Source organism: Phoxinus phoxinus, assembly GCF_949152265.1.
Source record: "Phoxinus phoxinus genome assembly, chromosome: 14".
Lineage (NCBI taxonomy): Eukaryota > Metazoa > Chordata > Actinopteri > Cypriniformes > Leuciscidae > Phoxinus > Phoxinus phoxinus.
The window spans coordinates 11,556,441-11,575,526 of NC_136889.1; the positions used below are offsets into that span (position 1 = coordinate 11,556,441).

General features: G+C 36.6%; 1 protein-coding gene across 6 annotated transcripts in view; it reads left to right on the plus strand.

Annotated features, from left to right (window-relative positions):
• nrg3a (neuregulin 3a) overlaps nucleotides 1–19,086 on the plus strand; it is a 303,942-nt gene that overhangs the window by 267,057 nt on the left and 17,799 nt on the right. For 4 of the 6 annotated variants that reach the window (XM_079636193.1, XM_079636195.1, XM_079636194.1 and 1 more), the window contains 3 exons: nucleotides 6,765–6,791; nucleotides 16,047–16,149; nucleotides 17,957–18,083. In XM_079636193.1, coding sequence (XP_079492319.1) covers nucleotides 6,765–6,791; nucleotides 16,047–16,149; nucleotides 17,957–18,083 — 257 coding nt within the window. The remainder of the gene's footprint in view (nucleotides 1–6,764; nucleotides 6,792–16,046; nucleotides 16,150–17,956; nucleotides 18,084–19,086) is intronic. The other 2 variants (XM_079636196.1, XM_079636197.1) reach the window with 1 other exon arrangement.

Sequence of the window (19,086 nt, forward strand, 5' to 3'; positions counted from 1 at the left end):
TGTGCTGTGGGGGGTAGGCTATCGCGGGATCTGACAGTTAGATGGAATTCTGTCAGCAGAGTTATATCAGTACGTTATGCGGGAGTCACGTCCAAGAATATACATTTTTCCTGTATTTACACTCTTCCTGCATCTCTCTGCTAGAACTAAAAACGATCACATTGCTTGCTTTGGAGCTGGAGCCCGACTGGACATCTGGAGTCTGCAGACCGACTTGAAGATATCCATTGCATTTTCCATTAATACTCCACTGTGTAGAGAAGGAAAGGACAGGAGGGAGAGATGAGATGAGATGAGATAAAGACCATGAGTGACCTTTGTGTAATGAGAAGAGAGGAAAAACTGGTTTAATTCTTGACAGCATGTTGTCTTCATGAGGAAACCCGCAATTTATCATGCTTGGGACATTTGTGGATGAGCACACATTAGTACAACTTAATCATGTTTAAATACTTCTGGAAATTCATTGCCATTCTGCTCACATTTAGTCTGGTTGTAATATTGGAATTTGTATTGTATTATGCACAGTATTATTCGCCACTGATAAATAATCATTAGTCTGTAACATTTTATCTCATGTTAATCTATCCATTGCTGCCTAAGCTTTTATATCTCCAAATCTACAACTAATTAATGTTGGGCTAAAACATTCTGGTTGCGAGGAGCATTGAGTATTCCAGGGATGAACAACTGAATGACTCTGAGACTGCTCAGGGGCTTTCTCTACTTTAGATGTGAATCTAAACTGATTCTATTGCCATGGCAATCTCAAAGCCACCCACTCATATGTGAAAGCTCACATGCACATATGCATCCAAAACTCATCCAGGCGTTGACTCTGATGTTGTTGGTGTAAGTAAATGGGGTTCAGCTGGTCGTGTGTAGCCTCCGGCTCTCAATGGGTAGGGAGTTTATGGTCTCTCATGGGTACATTTACATCTTTCTTTTCAGATCAGGAGTGCAGAAATGCATTTAGTTTTGTTTTCAAGGTTCTGCAACTGAAAACGTCTGTCTTTAGATGAAGCATTAACATTGAACTAGCAATGAACAGTCACTCAGTGGAGTCTCATTAAGCATCATTGAGTTGTATTGCTCAAAGATAAGATTAGATTCTGACACAACCTCTGCATAAATCATATTGAAATCAAATCCAAGAAATGGTTATTTTGTGTTTTATAGATTCAGAGATATAATTCATGACTTATCGTGCACTGGGAGTCAACCTAGACAGAGAGCTGCCTCAGCTTATCACTCACTTATTCAGTATCTTGACTCAGTGAATGATAACAAACATGGCTACCAATCTTTGTGCACATTGGTATGACAATTTGTAAAAGTAAAACACAAAGGCATCCAGAAATTGGTCTGTATCCATTTCTTCTTTACGTGTGATTTATTTATACAGGATGTTTATAATTGGACATGCATTCATAAGTTTTAATTTACATCCGTTCCACACATACGCTACCATTTATAATTGAGGTTGGTCAATTTGTTCTATGTTTTGGAAAGAAGCCTCTTATGCTCACAAAGGCTGCATTTATTTGATCAAATATACAGTAAAAATATTAATATTCAGTCTTCAGTGTCACCTGATCCTTCAAAATAATAATTATTAGCAACGTTTAAAACAGTTCTTTGATATCTTTTTTTGTGAAAACCATCATACATTTTTTCAGAACTTTGATGAATAGAAATTTCAAAACAACATTGACTTAAAACACAATTTTATTATAACAATGCAAAAATGTATACTGTCACTTTTGATCATTTTAATGCATCCTTGCAGAATAAAAGTGTTAATTTCTTGAAGAACATGCTAGTGTATAAATATTGCATTTATTTGAAACATTCGTATATATACTGCATTCTATTTTAATATTTTAAATGAAAAATCGTTCAGCATTTCAGCATGTGATTCAAAACCTGTATTATATTTTCAAGTCAAGAATGTTGGTAACCAAACCAAATAGTTTTGGTGACCATTCACAAAAAAAAAAAATCATCTTTTATGAATATTAAAATATCTTCTTTTCCACTGAAGAAGAAAAAAATTGGGGGTGAATTTCCCTTTTAATATATTTTAGCATTTTTATCTGTAAACAAAATCCATAAAGTGATTTGAGTGGTAGTTTTTTCACTGGTTGTAACTCTTATAGGCTACTTAATTCATAATGATATAATGGCATTATCATTATTATCATCATTATTGAAAACAGAATTAGCCTGTTCAGTTGCGCATAAAGAAATGTCATAAATTTAGCGGTGAAGTGTAAAGATCACATAGATCCAACCAGCCCTCTCATTCACCATAACACCAAGCAGAACGTTGGAGCTCAGGGAGTTTGCTGCCATCTGGCTGATGAAACCTTCCATTCAACATCACTTCACCGGGGAAAAGCAGAACATCAGAGGAAATGCAGTGGTATTCGCTATCCTCCTTGCTTTCCTGCTTTGTATTTTAGTCACAGAACGATCTTCCTTTCTCATCCTATGATCTCATTCAATTGTCCCGTTGTGCTTTGCATCTTTTTATTGTGCGCTTGCTGTGTGAGAATGTCTATAATTGCTGTCAATATCAGTTCAGGCAGTTTAGAAAAGAGTGGAGAAAAACCTTACCTTTCTATTTACAGTTTCTTTGCTGCGCGATGCAGTAGTGTGAACATGTTAGCTCGGATTTGAAGATAAGATCTTTCCATCTCAAATGACCCCTGTGAGGTGAGAGGGTTGTTTGATGTGCTCAGACCAGCATGGTCAGTATTTAACATGTTTCACAAGTCTTTTTTCTTTAAGCATACACGCTGGTACTTTTATTGAGCGAGCGAGCTTTTGTACTGAACAGGTGATACTCAAGATAATGAAAGCAATAACACCCCACTCAGATGTAATCTGTAATTCTTCTTTTTCATTGTTATATTAAAGTAACTTCTGTTCAAGTGCTGTAGACTTTCTATGTTAGATTCCAAATTGCCAAGATGAAATGTGGCGACTCACAGGCTTAAGTGGTCCGAGCAGCTGTACGCTTAAAATTAAAGGTTACAATTAGATTTGCATTTTAGCATTGTACAGACTGACGTGTCTGTACTATGTGAGTGGTGCATCATGATGTCGGACTAAATCGCTCCCATTATAATCAGTTGTGTTGTTTACACTGGATGCACCCGTTTCTGCATTTCACTTTTTTCAGACTGGCCACTTTATTTTTCCTGTTCATTCAAAAGTTTAAAGTCTCTTATTATCACCAAGGCTATTTATTTGAGCACAAATACAGTAAAAAAAATTAAGTTAGTTTTCAGCATCACACGATCCTTCAGAAATCTTTCAGGTATGCTGAATTGGTGCTCTAGAAACATTTCTTATTATTAGCTCTTATTATGTTGAAAACAGTTGAGCTGCTTACTTTTTTGTGGAAACCTTAATATTTGTTTTCGGATTCTTTGATGAATAATAAGTTCAAAAGAACACTATTTATTTATCTTGTGTAGCATATATGGATTTAATGTCACTTTTGTTTATTTTAATGCACCCTTCCTTGCTGAATAAAATATATATGTGTATATATTCAATTCAACATATTAATATATTTTTCTTCTGACTGTTATATCAAAGTCAGTATGTGAACTTAAATTAAGTTATATTTTGTTTTTATTTTAACCATGTGTACAGTATATGCGGTTGTACCATTACTGTCATTATAATTTATAATAATTGTATTGACCTGTTATACGAATGGATTACTCTTTGACAAAATAGTATTCATAGTTATTCACAAATGTTGTAATTTCTGAAATTATCTGGGATGGTCTGGGATGTTAGAAGGACACAGTTGAGAATATGGTTCAAGAACTCTGAAGGACACCATATCTGCTTGATGAGAGGGAGTGATGAGGAAGAAATCCCTGCCCCATCCCCCCAAGGCTGATTTTATTTTTTGATGAGATGTCAAGTTCTCCATTACCAAGCAAAGATCTTGAAAGATGTCTTCCTTGAGATAAAACAATATCATCTTGTGATTGGCAATGCCGCGACCCTTCAGCCAAACCCCTTATCAGCTCCTGCAGACCTAAATACTGGAGGTCATGTTCTCTCTATCTAAAATTGGACTTCACTAGATGTATTTATTTTTAATTGGAACTCTGTGGTTCTATAGCTCTTAGAATACATAATAAAGATCCAGTCCATATATATATATATATATATATATATATATATATATATATATATATATATATATATATATATATATATATATACACACACACACACACACACACACACACACATACTACATATATAGTATCATTAGGACTGGTTTTATCTCAAAGCAAACAAACTTGCAGACAAATAAAAAATGGTTGCAGCCAAAAAAAATTGTCTCATATTTCACGATATTAGTCTGGCGGTATTGGTTTTTATTCTTATTTTGTATAGCACTAAGCGTCAGGATTTACAAGGCATTACAAGGCTATCGGGTGCAATTACATTTAGAAAAAGCGAGCACAATCACCCCACTTCTCCTTGATAGAGAGACAGATACTGCCTAGTTCCGGAAAGAGTGTTTAAACTTCTCCATGGTAGGACAGATAAATACATGAAACAGTCTCATTCAGTAGATTAATGTATCATATAGCCCTTGTCCCTGGTCGACTTCAGGGGACAGTAGGCACAATTTGAGGCACATTTCTTGTGAAACCTGAGGCAATTTAATAAGTGTTTTTTTTTCTTTCTCAAGGACGATAAGAGAAGCATCAGTAGCCTTGTCCGTCTTCGTTCCTTGTCTCAGGGACACAACTCGTCTCATCTGAGAAACTGAGCAGTATGTAAAATCAGCTATTGAGAACTGTTATATATGAGCCACTTATGGTAAAACATTACTCTTTACGTTTACTCAAGTGGCTGGGCATTTATTCTGAGTTGCCAGTAACAGAAGGTGTGCAATTAGGGTGTTTGAGTCCTTGGTTGTTTTGAGGGCAGCTTAGAATGAGAAAATGTCCCCAAAGGCCCATAGCTTTAAACAAGCAGCTCCAGACAGGTAGAAGGTCTTATTTTTGGCTCAGTCTGCATGTGTGCGTTTGAATAGGGGAAGTAAATGGGCTTGAAACCCCACAGTCTGCACCTGCCTCACAGTCTGTCTTTGCTTACGTTATGACATAAAGGCACAGTCACCGCTATACACTCCAGCCATATCGCTCCCTCACTTTTCCTGGATAGGTCAGAATTGTTGGCACGGAGCCAATGATGCAAGAAAGCCAAGAAAGTGTTTGTTATGGATGGGAGAACATCTCACTTGGACCGCTCACGATGTTATGTTATGTTATAGAGAGTTGCACGCCTACAGGTTATGTTTATTTCTGTTGTGGATGCTGACAGTTTTTGAGGAGATTCTGAAGGGAATTTGATGAGTTTCTTGGCATTCCCAAAACACAGACTCCCAAGGGCACCAACACACATACATCTTGACTGCAACTACCTTTCCCTTCTAAATTTAACTATGCCGTCACTTTCCTGTCAGACTTCTGTTTCAGGAGGGAGGTATTAACATTTTCACACTTGAAGCAACATTGAAGAGTCTTTTACAATCATCCAAAGTCTCAGACACTCAAATTAGTCCAATTTGATGGCATGCTGAGTAGGAGAAATAATTCATAAATAGGAAATTAACTAAAATCTTGGAGTCTGATCAAAGAAAGCAGAAATAGTATCTATTTTTGTCTTTATTTAAGAGCATCGCTGTCAACACATTCACAGATCCACAAGAGATACAGTCTTATACGCTGACTTCATACTGTTTACTCCACTGCATTAAAGAGAGGCAAAAATAAATGTCAAACACTCCTAGATCTGCGGCAGAGCATACCTGATGGAGCACAGCTTTTATTCCCTCAGCTCCTGGGAATTCTCTGGCAGAATGAAGACGTATTCCTGAGGTTTGATTTACAGGAGGCATTAGAATATGCTAAATCTCTTTGTTTGGGGCAGAGGCAATAATATCGTGAAATCAGTGATCATACCACAACTTAATACAGAAACTAGCATCCTAAATATTTTTCACATCAGTCCCTATACTCCAAAAATACATTTCTTAATAAGTATTTTAGTGTTTGTCTTACATGAATATCTAAATATCCTTAAAAAAATATATTTTGCCTAAAGTAAATTTAATATTGTAAAGTAAAAAATATAAGTTATTAACAAATTATTTTTGGTATTCATTAGTAGTAGTTGTAGTAGAAGTAGTATACATTATTGAATTAAGTTGCGTTATATTATACTTAAATATTTTGGTTAGATTTACACTTAAATTGGTATATTTATAATAATTTATGATAACAGGGCAAGAATATATATATATATATATAAATGAATAAATTAGGTAACTTTATTTTTCCAGTGCTGGTGTACCTGCTGGTCCTCATTCTGATCCAAAGCAAAGAAATGCTTCATGAATATCAAGAGATTGTGAATGAACTGCAGATATTGATCCACAAGTAGAGATGAAAGCAGTTCATGGTAATGTTTTATCTGTGGATCTTGAATGGAAAACTTGCGTAACATTTCAGCCACAGTGTTTCTTCACATGGGATAAACATAAGACAAGTTGTACACTATCGCAAGGCTCTTTCGTAAATAGTAACCCACTATAACTGTATTTGCGAGAATAGAATGCAAACAATGAATATTTCTTACATCTACTTTTTCTCTCTCCTCTTTTTTCTCCCTTCCTCCTCCTTCACCGCTGCCCTCTTCTATCTTCGCTGGAGCAGTGGATCACTTGGGCATTGAGTTCATGGGTAAGAAAAAGAAAGCACTTTCTTATTGGCACAGCGATGAATCATGCTTAGAGAGTTTATATGAGCCGAGGTGACTGTGTATCTGCTTTGTGCAGTCGTGCTTCTCTTTTTTATTGCATGCGTTTGAATGTGAACGTTCCTGTTATCTCTTTTGAATGTGCACTGTATGTGGGCCAAAATGTTGTTTTCCCTTCTTGACTCCTCACAACAAACAGCTTCTATAAAGATACCCCCAGAGTCATCACAAATGCGTTTCACATTTGAGGAGATGTAATATTTGAAGCATAAGACTGCTTAATTCACGTTTGACAGGACGAGAATTTGCCAGATCTTAAAGTTATTTCAACTATCTATCAAAGCATATGGTGCAGAGACATGCGATTAAACTAGTTTAGAATCAAATAACCACTGTGCACTTAGTCTAGTGTGTGTGGTCAGAGATTAGTAACAGAGAGCAAATTATAAATGCACACTGTTGAGATCATACAGTAGGTGTCAACTAACTGCCTTTCATTTGCTCTCAAACTAATCTCTCCTCTCCTCCAATCACTCACCTGCATTCCACTGCAGAATTCGAATGCTCTTTGGTCTCCTTGGAAACGGCATTGAAATGTTGAAAGGACAGTGACAGGAGACAGTGAGAGTGAATTCATTTTGTTGGCACAGTTTCTGAGGTAACAGTCTAACAGACCACATATTTGTGTTTAATAAAAATTGTATACATTTGACCTCACACATGTAGGCTAAAAGTTGAGTTCTGTAAAATAATATGCAATATTTAATATGTATTTTTTTGCCCAAATACACAATTATCTGCTTTGCATCACATAACCTAAAATAATTTCTTCAGATTCTCTATTAGCCCATATTAAGTGTCATATGACTTTAATGTGACATCATCTCGTGCCTTAGAGCGAGAAATGCCTATCAGTATTTTGATTATAGAGCTTGGAAGATTCCCAGAGCTGTAGATCAATGAGTGAGTGAGGGTAACAGGCAGATGGATTTTGTTCACGTTGATTTCCAATTTCCAATTTCCATTGTTGAGGCCTATAGCACGCCTCTTCCAAAAGGTTCCTGATTGAGAGTGGTCGGCTCTTCACTCACTTTGATATCTGGATTTCGATTGTTTTTCCTTTTTTTCTTTTCGTCCAACCAAACTCTACAAGAAAAATGCACTCACTTCTGTCAGCACACTCGTATAAAAGTTGGTCATCAGGTTGTGATGTCATCAGATTAATTGCTGAACTGGTACTTTCGAAGAGCTTAACCAAAGACTTAAGATTTCAAATATGAAATTTATTCGTAAGCTTGGTGAAAAGCATTGGAGGATTCGATGTTTTCCCATTCAAAGAGATAGGAGCTGCAATTCGCCTTTGGCTAAGCCACACCCTAGAATGTAGATTGGCCAATCACAGCACAGCCAAGAACGAGCTCCCACAGAGGTCCGACACTTTTTCACAGCGCTCCATTGACTTTAACCCCGGCGTCTCATATGTTTTGTCTCGGCAGGCTATTAACGTCGTAGTTTTATCAAAAATATGGTTAAACGTTGTGCCTGGGGCATTTGTAACACAGATACGCGTTTCCCAGAGAGGTTGGAGTCCGTTTTTTCCCTTCCCAAAACTGCAGTCAAATCCTGACAAGTGTCGTTTTTGGATTAAACCGTGTGGACGTCCTCACCGAAACCCCTCAAGGATCAACAAGCAAACTTTTGATACATTTAGCTTTTAACCTTACTGTGAAGTTATACTAGTTAGACAGTGTTATGCTGTTTTAGGTTATGATTTCGGTTCTCTACCCTAATTGTTGATACGCTAGCACACGCTGCTAATAAATACAACTTTATACTCGCGTAGTCCAATTGCTTTGTAATAACGTTTACAGAAGTGAATAGAGACCTGCAGCTTTGCATGAACAGTGTTGCTCCTTGATATTGTTAGTCCCAGCCTCCTTCTCGATTAGGATATGCGGTGGTTAATTTTTTGACTGTGACCGTTATGCTTTTGCCTCTATTTGGATGCTTATTGTTGCTTGCGTGGCCTTCCCTCAACGGCTCAGGTTGAAATTCATTTCATTTTACCCAAAAAAATTATAATTTTTTAATAGTTTCAAACCTGTATGACTGTTTTTCTTTTGCAGAACACAAAATAACATATTTAGAAAAATCAAACTGATTGTGTATATCTATCTATCTATCTATCTATCTATCTATCTATCTATCTATCTATCTATCTATCTATCTATCTATCTATCTATGCTACTGATTGTCTGTCTGTCGAATTCTGAGTCATTGGATGAAAAGGGGGGCACTCCAGTCTTAGACGTCATGAATATGCACAAATGTAAGCCACAAGACCACATGAAGTGTGTCATTTGAGTTAGGACCTAAGTGTTTTGATCCTGCCATCTTAAAAAGAAGATTGTGAAGGCTGAGACGTACATTGCTTTATCTCACACAGCTGCAGGACTCAGCATGACAGCTTGTTTAAGCCTTTTTGTGATGGTTTGATAGTTTCCATGTGCACACTCAGAGCTCAAAATGATACATGTAAAGACAGTTTCACTTCCTCTTAGCAGCAACGGGAAAGAGCGGACTACATTGATGAAAGAGTGTAGAGTGATTCCTCCAATCCTTTTTAAGACCACATACTGTGCTTGGCTTTCCTGTTAGTGAGGGGCACATAGAGAGGACAAAGGTAAATGTATAGAATAAAATGGGGATCCTGGGACAATTAAAAAAAAAATTTGTATTAGTATTCCATTATAATGGAAATTCCTTGATTTGTAATTTTGAATTGTTAAAATGATTGCTACAGACCTGGAAACAGACCTGAATTTATGAATATACAAAAATCAACATATAATTGCTGGGCTCAACATCAAGGATTTTCTGCTGGCCTTGTTTTTAGTAGTTAGTAGTACTGATTTTTCCAAGCCATGCACATAGTTGCAGAAAAAATAATAAATTTTAAAATTATACAAATCATTCTGACCAGTATTTGCTTAAGTTTTAAGTTAAAAAAAAATTAACTGACAGTTTGAGGTTTTAGACTCTGTGGGCTTTATTTTAACGATCTGAAACGCAAGTGTCAAAGCGCAAGTAACTTTGTGGGCGGTTCCCGGCGCTGTTGCTATTTTCCCGGCGGGAAAAACGACTCTTGCGCCTGGCGCAAATCTAAAAGGGGTTGGTCTGAAGTAGCTTCATTATTCATAGGTGTGGTCTGGGCGTAACGTGAAATAAACCAATCAGAGCGTCCTCTCACATTCCCTTTAAGAGCAGATGCGCTTGTTCCATGGCGGATCGCTATTATAACGGTGGATTTGCCAGCGCACGCCAGGAGGAGTTCACAGCCGAGGAGGCTGACGTTCTCGTCAGGGCCGTAAAACACAGAGAAGTGACAATGGGGATGATGGGAGAAACCCACCCAAATTAGCTTCGGTTAAACAGGCGTATAATTTGGGTAAATGTGTAGCCTAATCTAGATTTTTTTATTTTTTTATCTAGATAGATCTTTTTCACATCTTCACGGGCACAACAATGATTTCCCTCGTGTGTTAATATTTTTCCTTGTAATAATGTATGATTTGCAAAAATGAAAACTGCTGCGTCTGTTTATAATTATTAGAGAATCAAAGTGGATGCGCGTTAACACGCTACATTATGGCCAAGCATGCGCCCTTAAAATAGTACCATATCACTAACGCGCAACGCGCCACTGTCTTTAGACTGTTTTTTTCCTGGTCAGTGGCGCAATTGCTTTCTAAAACTGGAAAATAGCACCAGGGGAGTTTTGCGCCGGAACACGCCTCCTCTTTGCGCTGAACCGCCCCCGCGAGCGCAAGTTCATTCCCTAATTTACCGACGTGCGTCTGTGGAGGGAAAAGTCCGGTGTGCGCGGGTGCAAAATAGGAATGATACATGCGTCGGTGTTCAAAGTCAATTGCGCTGGGTGCAAGATAGGGCCCTGTATGTTAAATTAAGAAAGCATTTGGCAATTCAGTCATGTTATGTATACAGATGTATGGTCTACATATTTACTGTTTCTGGGTCAATTCTAAGGGGGAATTCACTAAGAATAGCGAATAGAAATGGTTTGCCTGTGCTGTCTGAAATGTTTTCAGACCTTTTTCACTAAAGGAATTATTCAAATCAGGCAACGACTCAAAGAAGCCTTATAAATTAGTGCTAGCTGTTGTTTGCACTGTGCAATTCACAATTTTCTATATTTTGGAGGATGCCTCAGGATTGTACAGCATGATGTTTGACCACCGCATGTCTGAATATATGCCTGGTTATAGTGATCTTCTCCAGAATTTGATGAATTAATGCTGCCATGATTACAAGTTTATAAATAATATCTGCAAAGTTTATAGTAAGATGTTAAGGCAAATACTCTAGTGCGTATTTTATAATAAGCCTAATTTGTATAGAAAGGATGCATGTTTGCTCTGAAGAATAATTCATTTACAGAAATACATTCTATGCTGGACTGTGTGTATTTTGCAAATAAGACACAAGGTTTCGCACTTAAAAGACTCAAATATTTAGTGAATTCTCCTCTGGGTTTTTCTTATTGTGAACCCGTTGACAGTGGATGTTTTTTTGTTTGTTTTTATCTGAGAAAAAAAATGAAATCCTGTATTCTCTGTGAAGGTTATGGCAATCTTAAGTGAAACACAGTTATTCCAGGTTGATTATAAATGTTCAAGTTGTGTGTGCATGTGAGGGTATGAACCCTTTGATGTATCTTTGAGATGCCTGCGCCACTGAAATGCCAGGTCTCTCAATCAACCATGGTTATCAGTTGGGCATGGCTAGGTCATGGCACCTCTGCCAGCCAGGGCACAGCACTGGGCCCTCTAAAAAAGGGCAAACTTAGGACACACTTACATTCAAACATGCTTAACTTACAACTGTAACTTCTGAAAGAAAAAAAAACATACTTCTGTTTACTCTCAGGCTTGCCAGGTCAGAAAACCAAAAAATAGATGAGTTGGCCATAGGACCAACTCCAGGGTGAGGCTAAGGAGATGCGCTTCCACTTTAAAAACACATTTAAATAGAATGTCATGAAATGGGTCGAAGTTACGTGTCACCTAGCAACAAACTACACATTCCAGCATACATTTCCCCCCTGAAAAAGTATTTGTTATTAAAGCGTCTACATTTACAAACCACTATAATTTTAAAAGAAAAGCAGTCATATTGTATGCATTATTTGGCACGGCAACCAATTCGAATAATAAATAACCTTTGCCTTACCTAATGCAGGAAACGACTATAATCAATGAAGCTGACTGCACTGTGAATCTCTTCTCTGTGTAATCCTACATAATGTCTACACTTTCTTTGTTATACTCGGCACTGGACAAAAACCCCAGCGTTTTGCGATGTGAGCGGATTCTTAAATACGTCTGATTGGCCATTGCCTTCAAAAAATCATCAAATATGTTTTGATTGGCTGTATTGCACAATGCTGCAAAAACACATCGTAAATAGATACATTTGACGCTCTCAAGATCGCAAAAAAAACAAATCTGTTTCGCCAGTTTTATTCTTTCGGAGAAAACTGATCCTGGACCAGCAGTTATGGGCAGCTTTTACCTCTAAAAGCAATCAGAAGCAGCAGCAGTCAGTGGTTTGAATGAGAATATTCCAGGGTAGTCTCAAGTCCGTGGCCAGGGGAAGGCTAAGCCTTGCCTAGCCTTACACACGCTCCGATTATAGAGTTTGCTTTATGTAGTGATATGTAAAGATAAATAGAATACCAGCAAACAGTTGCTGTTACAGTACATTGCTGTCACTCAAGGGTGAGACTTCCTAATCAAACTAGAGTGAGACTTCCTAATCTAATAGATCCGACTGATAATGGAGGGAAATCTGAATTGTTTGAAAAAATAACTCATAAAGAGACTTATTTCTTTATTTCTTTAGGGGTGTCTCTGGTAGCGTTTTGGGTAAATTGTGCATTTATAATGCACTGTATAATATACATCACATGCATACATTTATCAGAAAGATTTTAAATACGTCTCTGCTCAACAAAGCTGTATTTATTTGATCAAACATACAGTAAAAAAAAAAAAAAACTGTATTGTGAAGTTGTCACTTTTAGAAAGTTTCAAAGGGTGAAAAAGAGATCAAAGTTCCAGAAACTAAGTAATTTAATGATGTAATCCGCACAGAATAATAAATCATGCAGTGTGTCCAACACAAACAACAACAGACAATGAACTGAGAAACCAAAGGAACTTAATTAAGTAGTGGTACAAACAAGTTTTTTTAATGATTCACAGCTGAACTAAAATAAACTAATCATATCGGTAACCATGGTAACTAAAGAGTGTCGGGAAAATCAAACACAGACACATGAGACTGATGAAAACAAACTCAAATTCCATGATAAGAAAACAGACAGAATATATACATGACAGAAGTATCATTACAATATAACTGTTTTCTATTTTAATAGATTTTCAAATGTAATTTATTCCTGTGATGGCAAAGCAAATTTTCAGCAATCTTCAGTGTCACATGATCCTCATTCTATGTTGATTTGGTGCTCAAGAAATGTGTGTGTGTGTGTGTGTGTGTGTGTGTGTGTGTGTGTGTGTGTGTGTGTGTGTGTGTGTGTGTGTGTGTGTGTGTGTGTGTGTGTGTGCGTGTGCGTGTGCGTGTGTGTGTGTGTGTGTGTGTGTGTGTGTGTGTGTGTTTCAACTTGTTCACTCAAAAAAAATATCTGCCTGTTTTTAAGATTTATGAATTGTACAGTAAAATTCCATCAAATTGAATAATAATGACATATTATTCATATTTTGGATAAAAAAAAATATAATGAGTAAAAAAAAGCTTAATAAAACATGTCAGATAAATATGAATGGAACAAGGAAATGGACCATTTCAGTTTATGTGATTCATACTCCATTCCCATGTTCCATAAAGATTTATACAAAATGTGGCACAAACTTTGAGTAGTTCTTCAATTTCACAGTTAAGTATGCTGAGTGCAGTGGGTGATATTAGTTGGAAGCAAGTTTTGTACTCTTGGTTATAGTTCTATGTGGGTGCCTTAATGAGAAGCACGTGTATGATTATCCACGGTGGGGCTTCTCATACCCCTGCACTGCTTACCGTATTTGAAATAAAATAACAACTACTAACAACATACTATTAAGTTTTTCGTTGTATAGAGACATGTTTTTAACTTAGAAATGTCAAAAGGATTGATGATATGTGTAAAAGTATATGGGCATGAATTAACATAACACCCCACTTTCACTGCCCATCACTCTCTTTTCTTTAAGAGGATCAATGATATGTGGAAGAGGATGAGGTAATGTGTAGGAGAGTGCACAAAATATAGAGATGTGCTAATACATCCCACCTCCTCTTATCTTTCCTCTTCCCTTTTTTATACTTCATCCCATGGTTTCCAGTCACTTTAATTTTGTGACGGTGGACATAATGGCACGGGAATAAGTCAATTTGTAAAGCATGACGATGAATTAATAATGAAAGCAGGAAAGAAAACTGAATAATGCGTGATTGGCTTCAATCATGACACACTCATTTATTGATCTTTTCTGCAAGTTAATGGACTTATATGAACCTCTGAACCTTTGGAGTTTTTCTTTTTATATCTTGAGACAGTTTAAGGGGGAGGTGAAGGACCACCCATAGAAATATGAATGAGTAAAATCGATAGGGGTTTGGGAAGTGGAAGTCCCACCTTACAGCAGTGTTTTTTTTGAAAACTAAAACTATTATAAATTGTGGTAGTTAATTGAAATATAGCTGAAATAAAATAGAATATAAATATTAAATGAAAAAAATTACTTAAAAACCTTTAAAACTAACTGAAATGTTGAAGTTGAAATACAAAAATTACTAAAACTGAAAGTTTAAAAAATAAAGCTGAATATTAAAAAACAAACTTATAAAAATAACAAAAGGGCATAATAGAAATATTTTAAAACAAACTTATAAAAATAACAAAAGTGCATAAAATGATTACCTTGAAAATAAAGGGTGGGTGCTACCAAGATTTGAGCAAAATAACCAAATTTCAATGACATTTTTGTCAGATTTTATTACTGACTTGAAATTATTCATCATTGAAACAATCTTGATTAATAGTTTGTTTTAGTGTCAAGGTGTATTGGTACGCCTATTTCTTATATGAAATAACTATCAGAGGACGTTACCAAGTTGGCTATGAAGTAAACTGACTTGCCTTAAGGGAGTATAATATTACTTTGGGTAGCCATGATGACTTTACCCTGGTAAAGTTGGTATGAAATACCAATAGGTTACGATCTTTTCTTCCTTATATTGTGATGTATATCTCAGTGAAACGGCTTCTCAAACAAGAAAAAAAAATGTTGACTTGATTTTGTCTGTCTGGCATGGATTGGATCTTTCTGCTATTTCTGTAATCTCATGTGAGTGACAGGTTGTCCTCACGCCAGTGAACACATCTTCTGAGAAGAGATGAGATGTTGCCGCAAGACGGAGTAAAGTTATTTTGATTAAAGATTATGAGGGAACATGAATTTAAAAGAAAGATATTAACGCATAAATCGTTTATAATATCTTAAATATTCCATAAAAAATAAGAATTGTCCATTTTGAATTTATGGTGACTTTAATTTTAACTGTGAGGTTACCATTTCTTTGAGTCTGACCTTGGAAAGCTCATATGATTGTTTTAATTCTAGTCACACTCACACTCATGTAGTCGACACATTCATTACAATGTGAAGTTAGTGGCAGCTCTTGTAGAGTGTTGTGTCTGAGTATAATCTGATTGATTGCCTATTAACAGTTGTGAAGACAAGCGTGATTTACTCTTTCATATGAGAAATGACAGCTGATATTTTTCACACTTAATAGTGTCCATTTAGATTTTAACACTTGTCCTCTCTGCAATCCATTCCCACAAATAAAATAAATAACTGCGTCTATTACTCGCCACTTTTCAATGATTCAGTTGCACGACTTCCTACCAGTTACATTGCAAACTAGCATTTTGTAAAACGAAGCTCCCACTAGAGCAACCAGCCATGTTTTATTCTCTTATTTCTGGCCCACCTCAATTGCAGCAAAAAATATTTCTTAATGTGCTGCAATCATTGACAGTGTTTCCCCATGCATCTGCATATGTGCTATAGGATTTTGCTTTTTGTATAACAGCGAATGTTTTTCTCATGTCTTTTCTTGTTTTCTTGCCCTTGTTTGTTTCGTCCCAACAGAGAGCAAGGAGGTGTACAAAAGACAAGTGATGTCTATCACATGTATTGCCATGGGGATCAGCTTTCTAGGCACCCTCTGCATGGCACTCTACTGTCGGAACAAGTGAGTGGACCTCAGAATTAATCAAAGCTTGATCTGTTCCCCAGAGCATATCATTTGAAAGAAGGGCACAATATAACCAGCTAGAGTAAAGAGCGACTGCTATGGAACCCAGAAACATAATGACTGGAGTTGGGGACATAATTACTTTCTCATAAAAGCACCCACAGCTCTACTGGCCACCTTTTCAACAGGGATGAATTAAAACATTTTTGGCCTATGGCATGCTTCGGCCTGCTTTGAATGTGCTGGTGCTATATAGGCAGCTATCTTCTAAGAAAACTTACTAACCATCATAGAACAAAAAAACAAAACAATTTGCACTTGAATTCAACAGTATATTGCTGTTGCTTTAGGCATATTGTGCAATATTCTAATTATACTATTTAATTGCATTTCATTTTTATTGAATAAAATAAACTCATGAATAAAAAAAAAATTGATTTATTGATTTATAAAATATATATATATAATGTCTTGGAAAAACTGCATATATGAGGACGCCGAAGTTTTTAAAGTGTGGTGTCAAGACATTTTACTAGGTATTCCAAGCTTTAAAATGTTTTAACATAAGTTGTTATTTTTTTTAAATGAGCTAGGGGGCTAAAAAGCTTGGGCTAGGGGGGCTTCAGATATTATTGTGGACAATGGGCGGCATTGGAGTCAAAAAGATTGAGAACTACTGCTGCAAAAGTTGCATGTGATGCTGCCTTAGAATTTGGCCAAATTTTGATATCATAGGAAACAGAATAACGTATGTTACCGTATATAAGTCGCACCGAAGTATAAATCGCATCAGTCAAAAAATGCGCCATGAAGAGGAAAAAAAAACATATATAAGTCGCACTGGACTATAAATCGCATTTATTTATAAATTTATTTCTCAAAATCCAAGACCAAGAACAGACATTTAATCTGGAAGGCAAGTTATTCAACTACACAAATGCACACAGAACAACAGGCTGAATAGGTGACCGGTATGTTAACGTAACACATTAACAGTTATTCAGCTACACAATAGCATAAAGAACATATACCTGGGAGGCTGAATAGGCTAAATTAGCATAAGCCAGCGAATCCAACAAATTACCGGTAAGCAAGTTCACCAAGCTCCCGCAATCTCATTCCACAACACTGAGTTCTTCCTCGGTGTTGCTTCTGAACAACTCCGCCAACTAGAGCGCCCTCTCGCAGATGTAGGCGGTAATGTTTTCTCTTGGTTCATCTCAGTCAGTTTGAATTCATTTTGATATATAAGTCGCAGGACCAGCCAAACTACACAGCCAAAAAGTGTGACTTATAGTCCGGAAAATACGGTAATTAAAACTCCTACCTTTAGAGCAGCCTTGAGATAGTGTCTACAATGCTTTAAAATACTGCCTTTTGTAGGCATAAATAGGGAATGTGGGTAATAATAGTCACATTAGACTGAAACTTTGATTGATCTGTTCCATGCGGTTGAGTATATATCCATATTTCACCCATGAGTTGAGTCAAGCAACTGACTGTAAGTCGGAGCTCCTGAAGCAAGAAGGGGTGTGTGCGGAACAGCCCAGCAATTTCAATAAAACGCATGATACGAGTGAGCGAACTGACAGAAGAAAAATCAAACAATGATGTAGTGACATTTAAGTGCACCAGTAATTATTTTATCTCCTATGAAAATAACTGTGGGCTGTCTTGACTGTCAGAGAATATTCTTAAAGATGATGGGTGATGTGTTTGCATGCGAATGAGTCAGTTCATGTGTTTTTGTGTAAATGAATACCCCATGTTTTGTATTGTTCTCTAATTATGCTGCCCCCTACAGGAGAAGGAGAGAAAAACTCCAGGCACACTTGAAAGAGACTCGTAGCCAGAAAAACTACAACCTCAACTCTTCCAGTCTGGCCCCTAAACCCAGCCTTAGGCCTCAGCCAGGCATGCAGATCCAGAAAGTAAGTTCCTCTGGCCTTTTTTATGACTGGCATCAATTTAGGTTTTGTATCAGAATAGTACATGGATATTCTTAAACTGAAATGCATCTACATCTTGCCTTCCATTGTGTCTCTACTAGTGCATTCAGACTTTAAAAGACCCTAGGAAAATTGCTTTTTTGAAAATGCCATTTTCTGTGTTGACGCATTTCCAATTGAAACAGGAAGCTTGGAGGGGACATATCAAAAGGATTTTCTGTTTTTAAGAAAATTACTAAAAGTCTTTTGGGTTTATGGTTTCAGTCTGTTCATTGAGTCTAAATAAGACCCCAAAACAATTCCATTGCCTGAGAGAACCTTTAATGGGCAAGTTGTTCAGTGCCTGATTACAAAAATCTTAGAAAATCACCTGATGCACTGCATCTGAACCATGTTATTATGGCCATATATGGTTTAGAAATAATAGCTTAAGCTAACTAAAGATTATGAAATCATACATTTCTTGTTCTTTCTTTTTTTTTAGAAATTGGCTTATGTTTTGCAAGATACGTGCTAGCTTAGCTTATCGCTAGGCAATTAGTTGGCTAGCTTAGCCTAAATCCTGCACAAATGTTTAATCATTACTCAAAACTCATTTATTTTTTGAATGTTATCATTCAATGTATCATTCATACAGAGTTGTGTTCTGTATTCGTTGTGCTTGATTATATTCTGCTGTATGCTGCCTTGCCTCTATAATGCTCTTTTACAGTTCTGTATTCTGTTATTCTAACCTACTGATTATTTTGGTTTGTTTTGTGTGTCATCATTGTCTACCCTATTGGTGTTATCCTTGTTACATGTTAAAGCGTCCTTGAGCACTGGAAAGGAGCTATATAAATCAAACTATTATTTTATTAATAATAATAAAAGTAATTGTCACATATTCCAAGGATCAGCATTCTCCCCTAAAAGTGATCGGGCAGACCAAACCGTAAGACTTTTGAGGGCTGGTAATACCAAAGACAGTATATAAAATGGACAC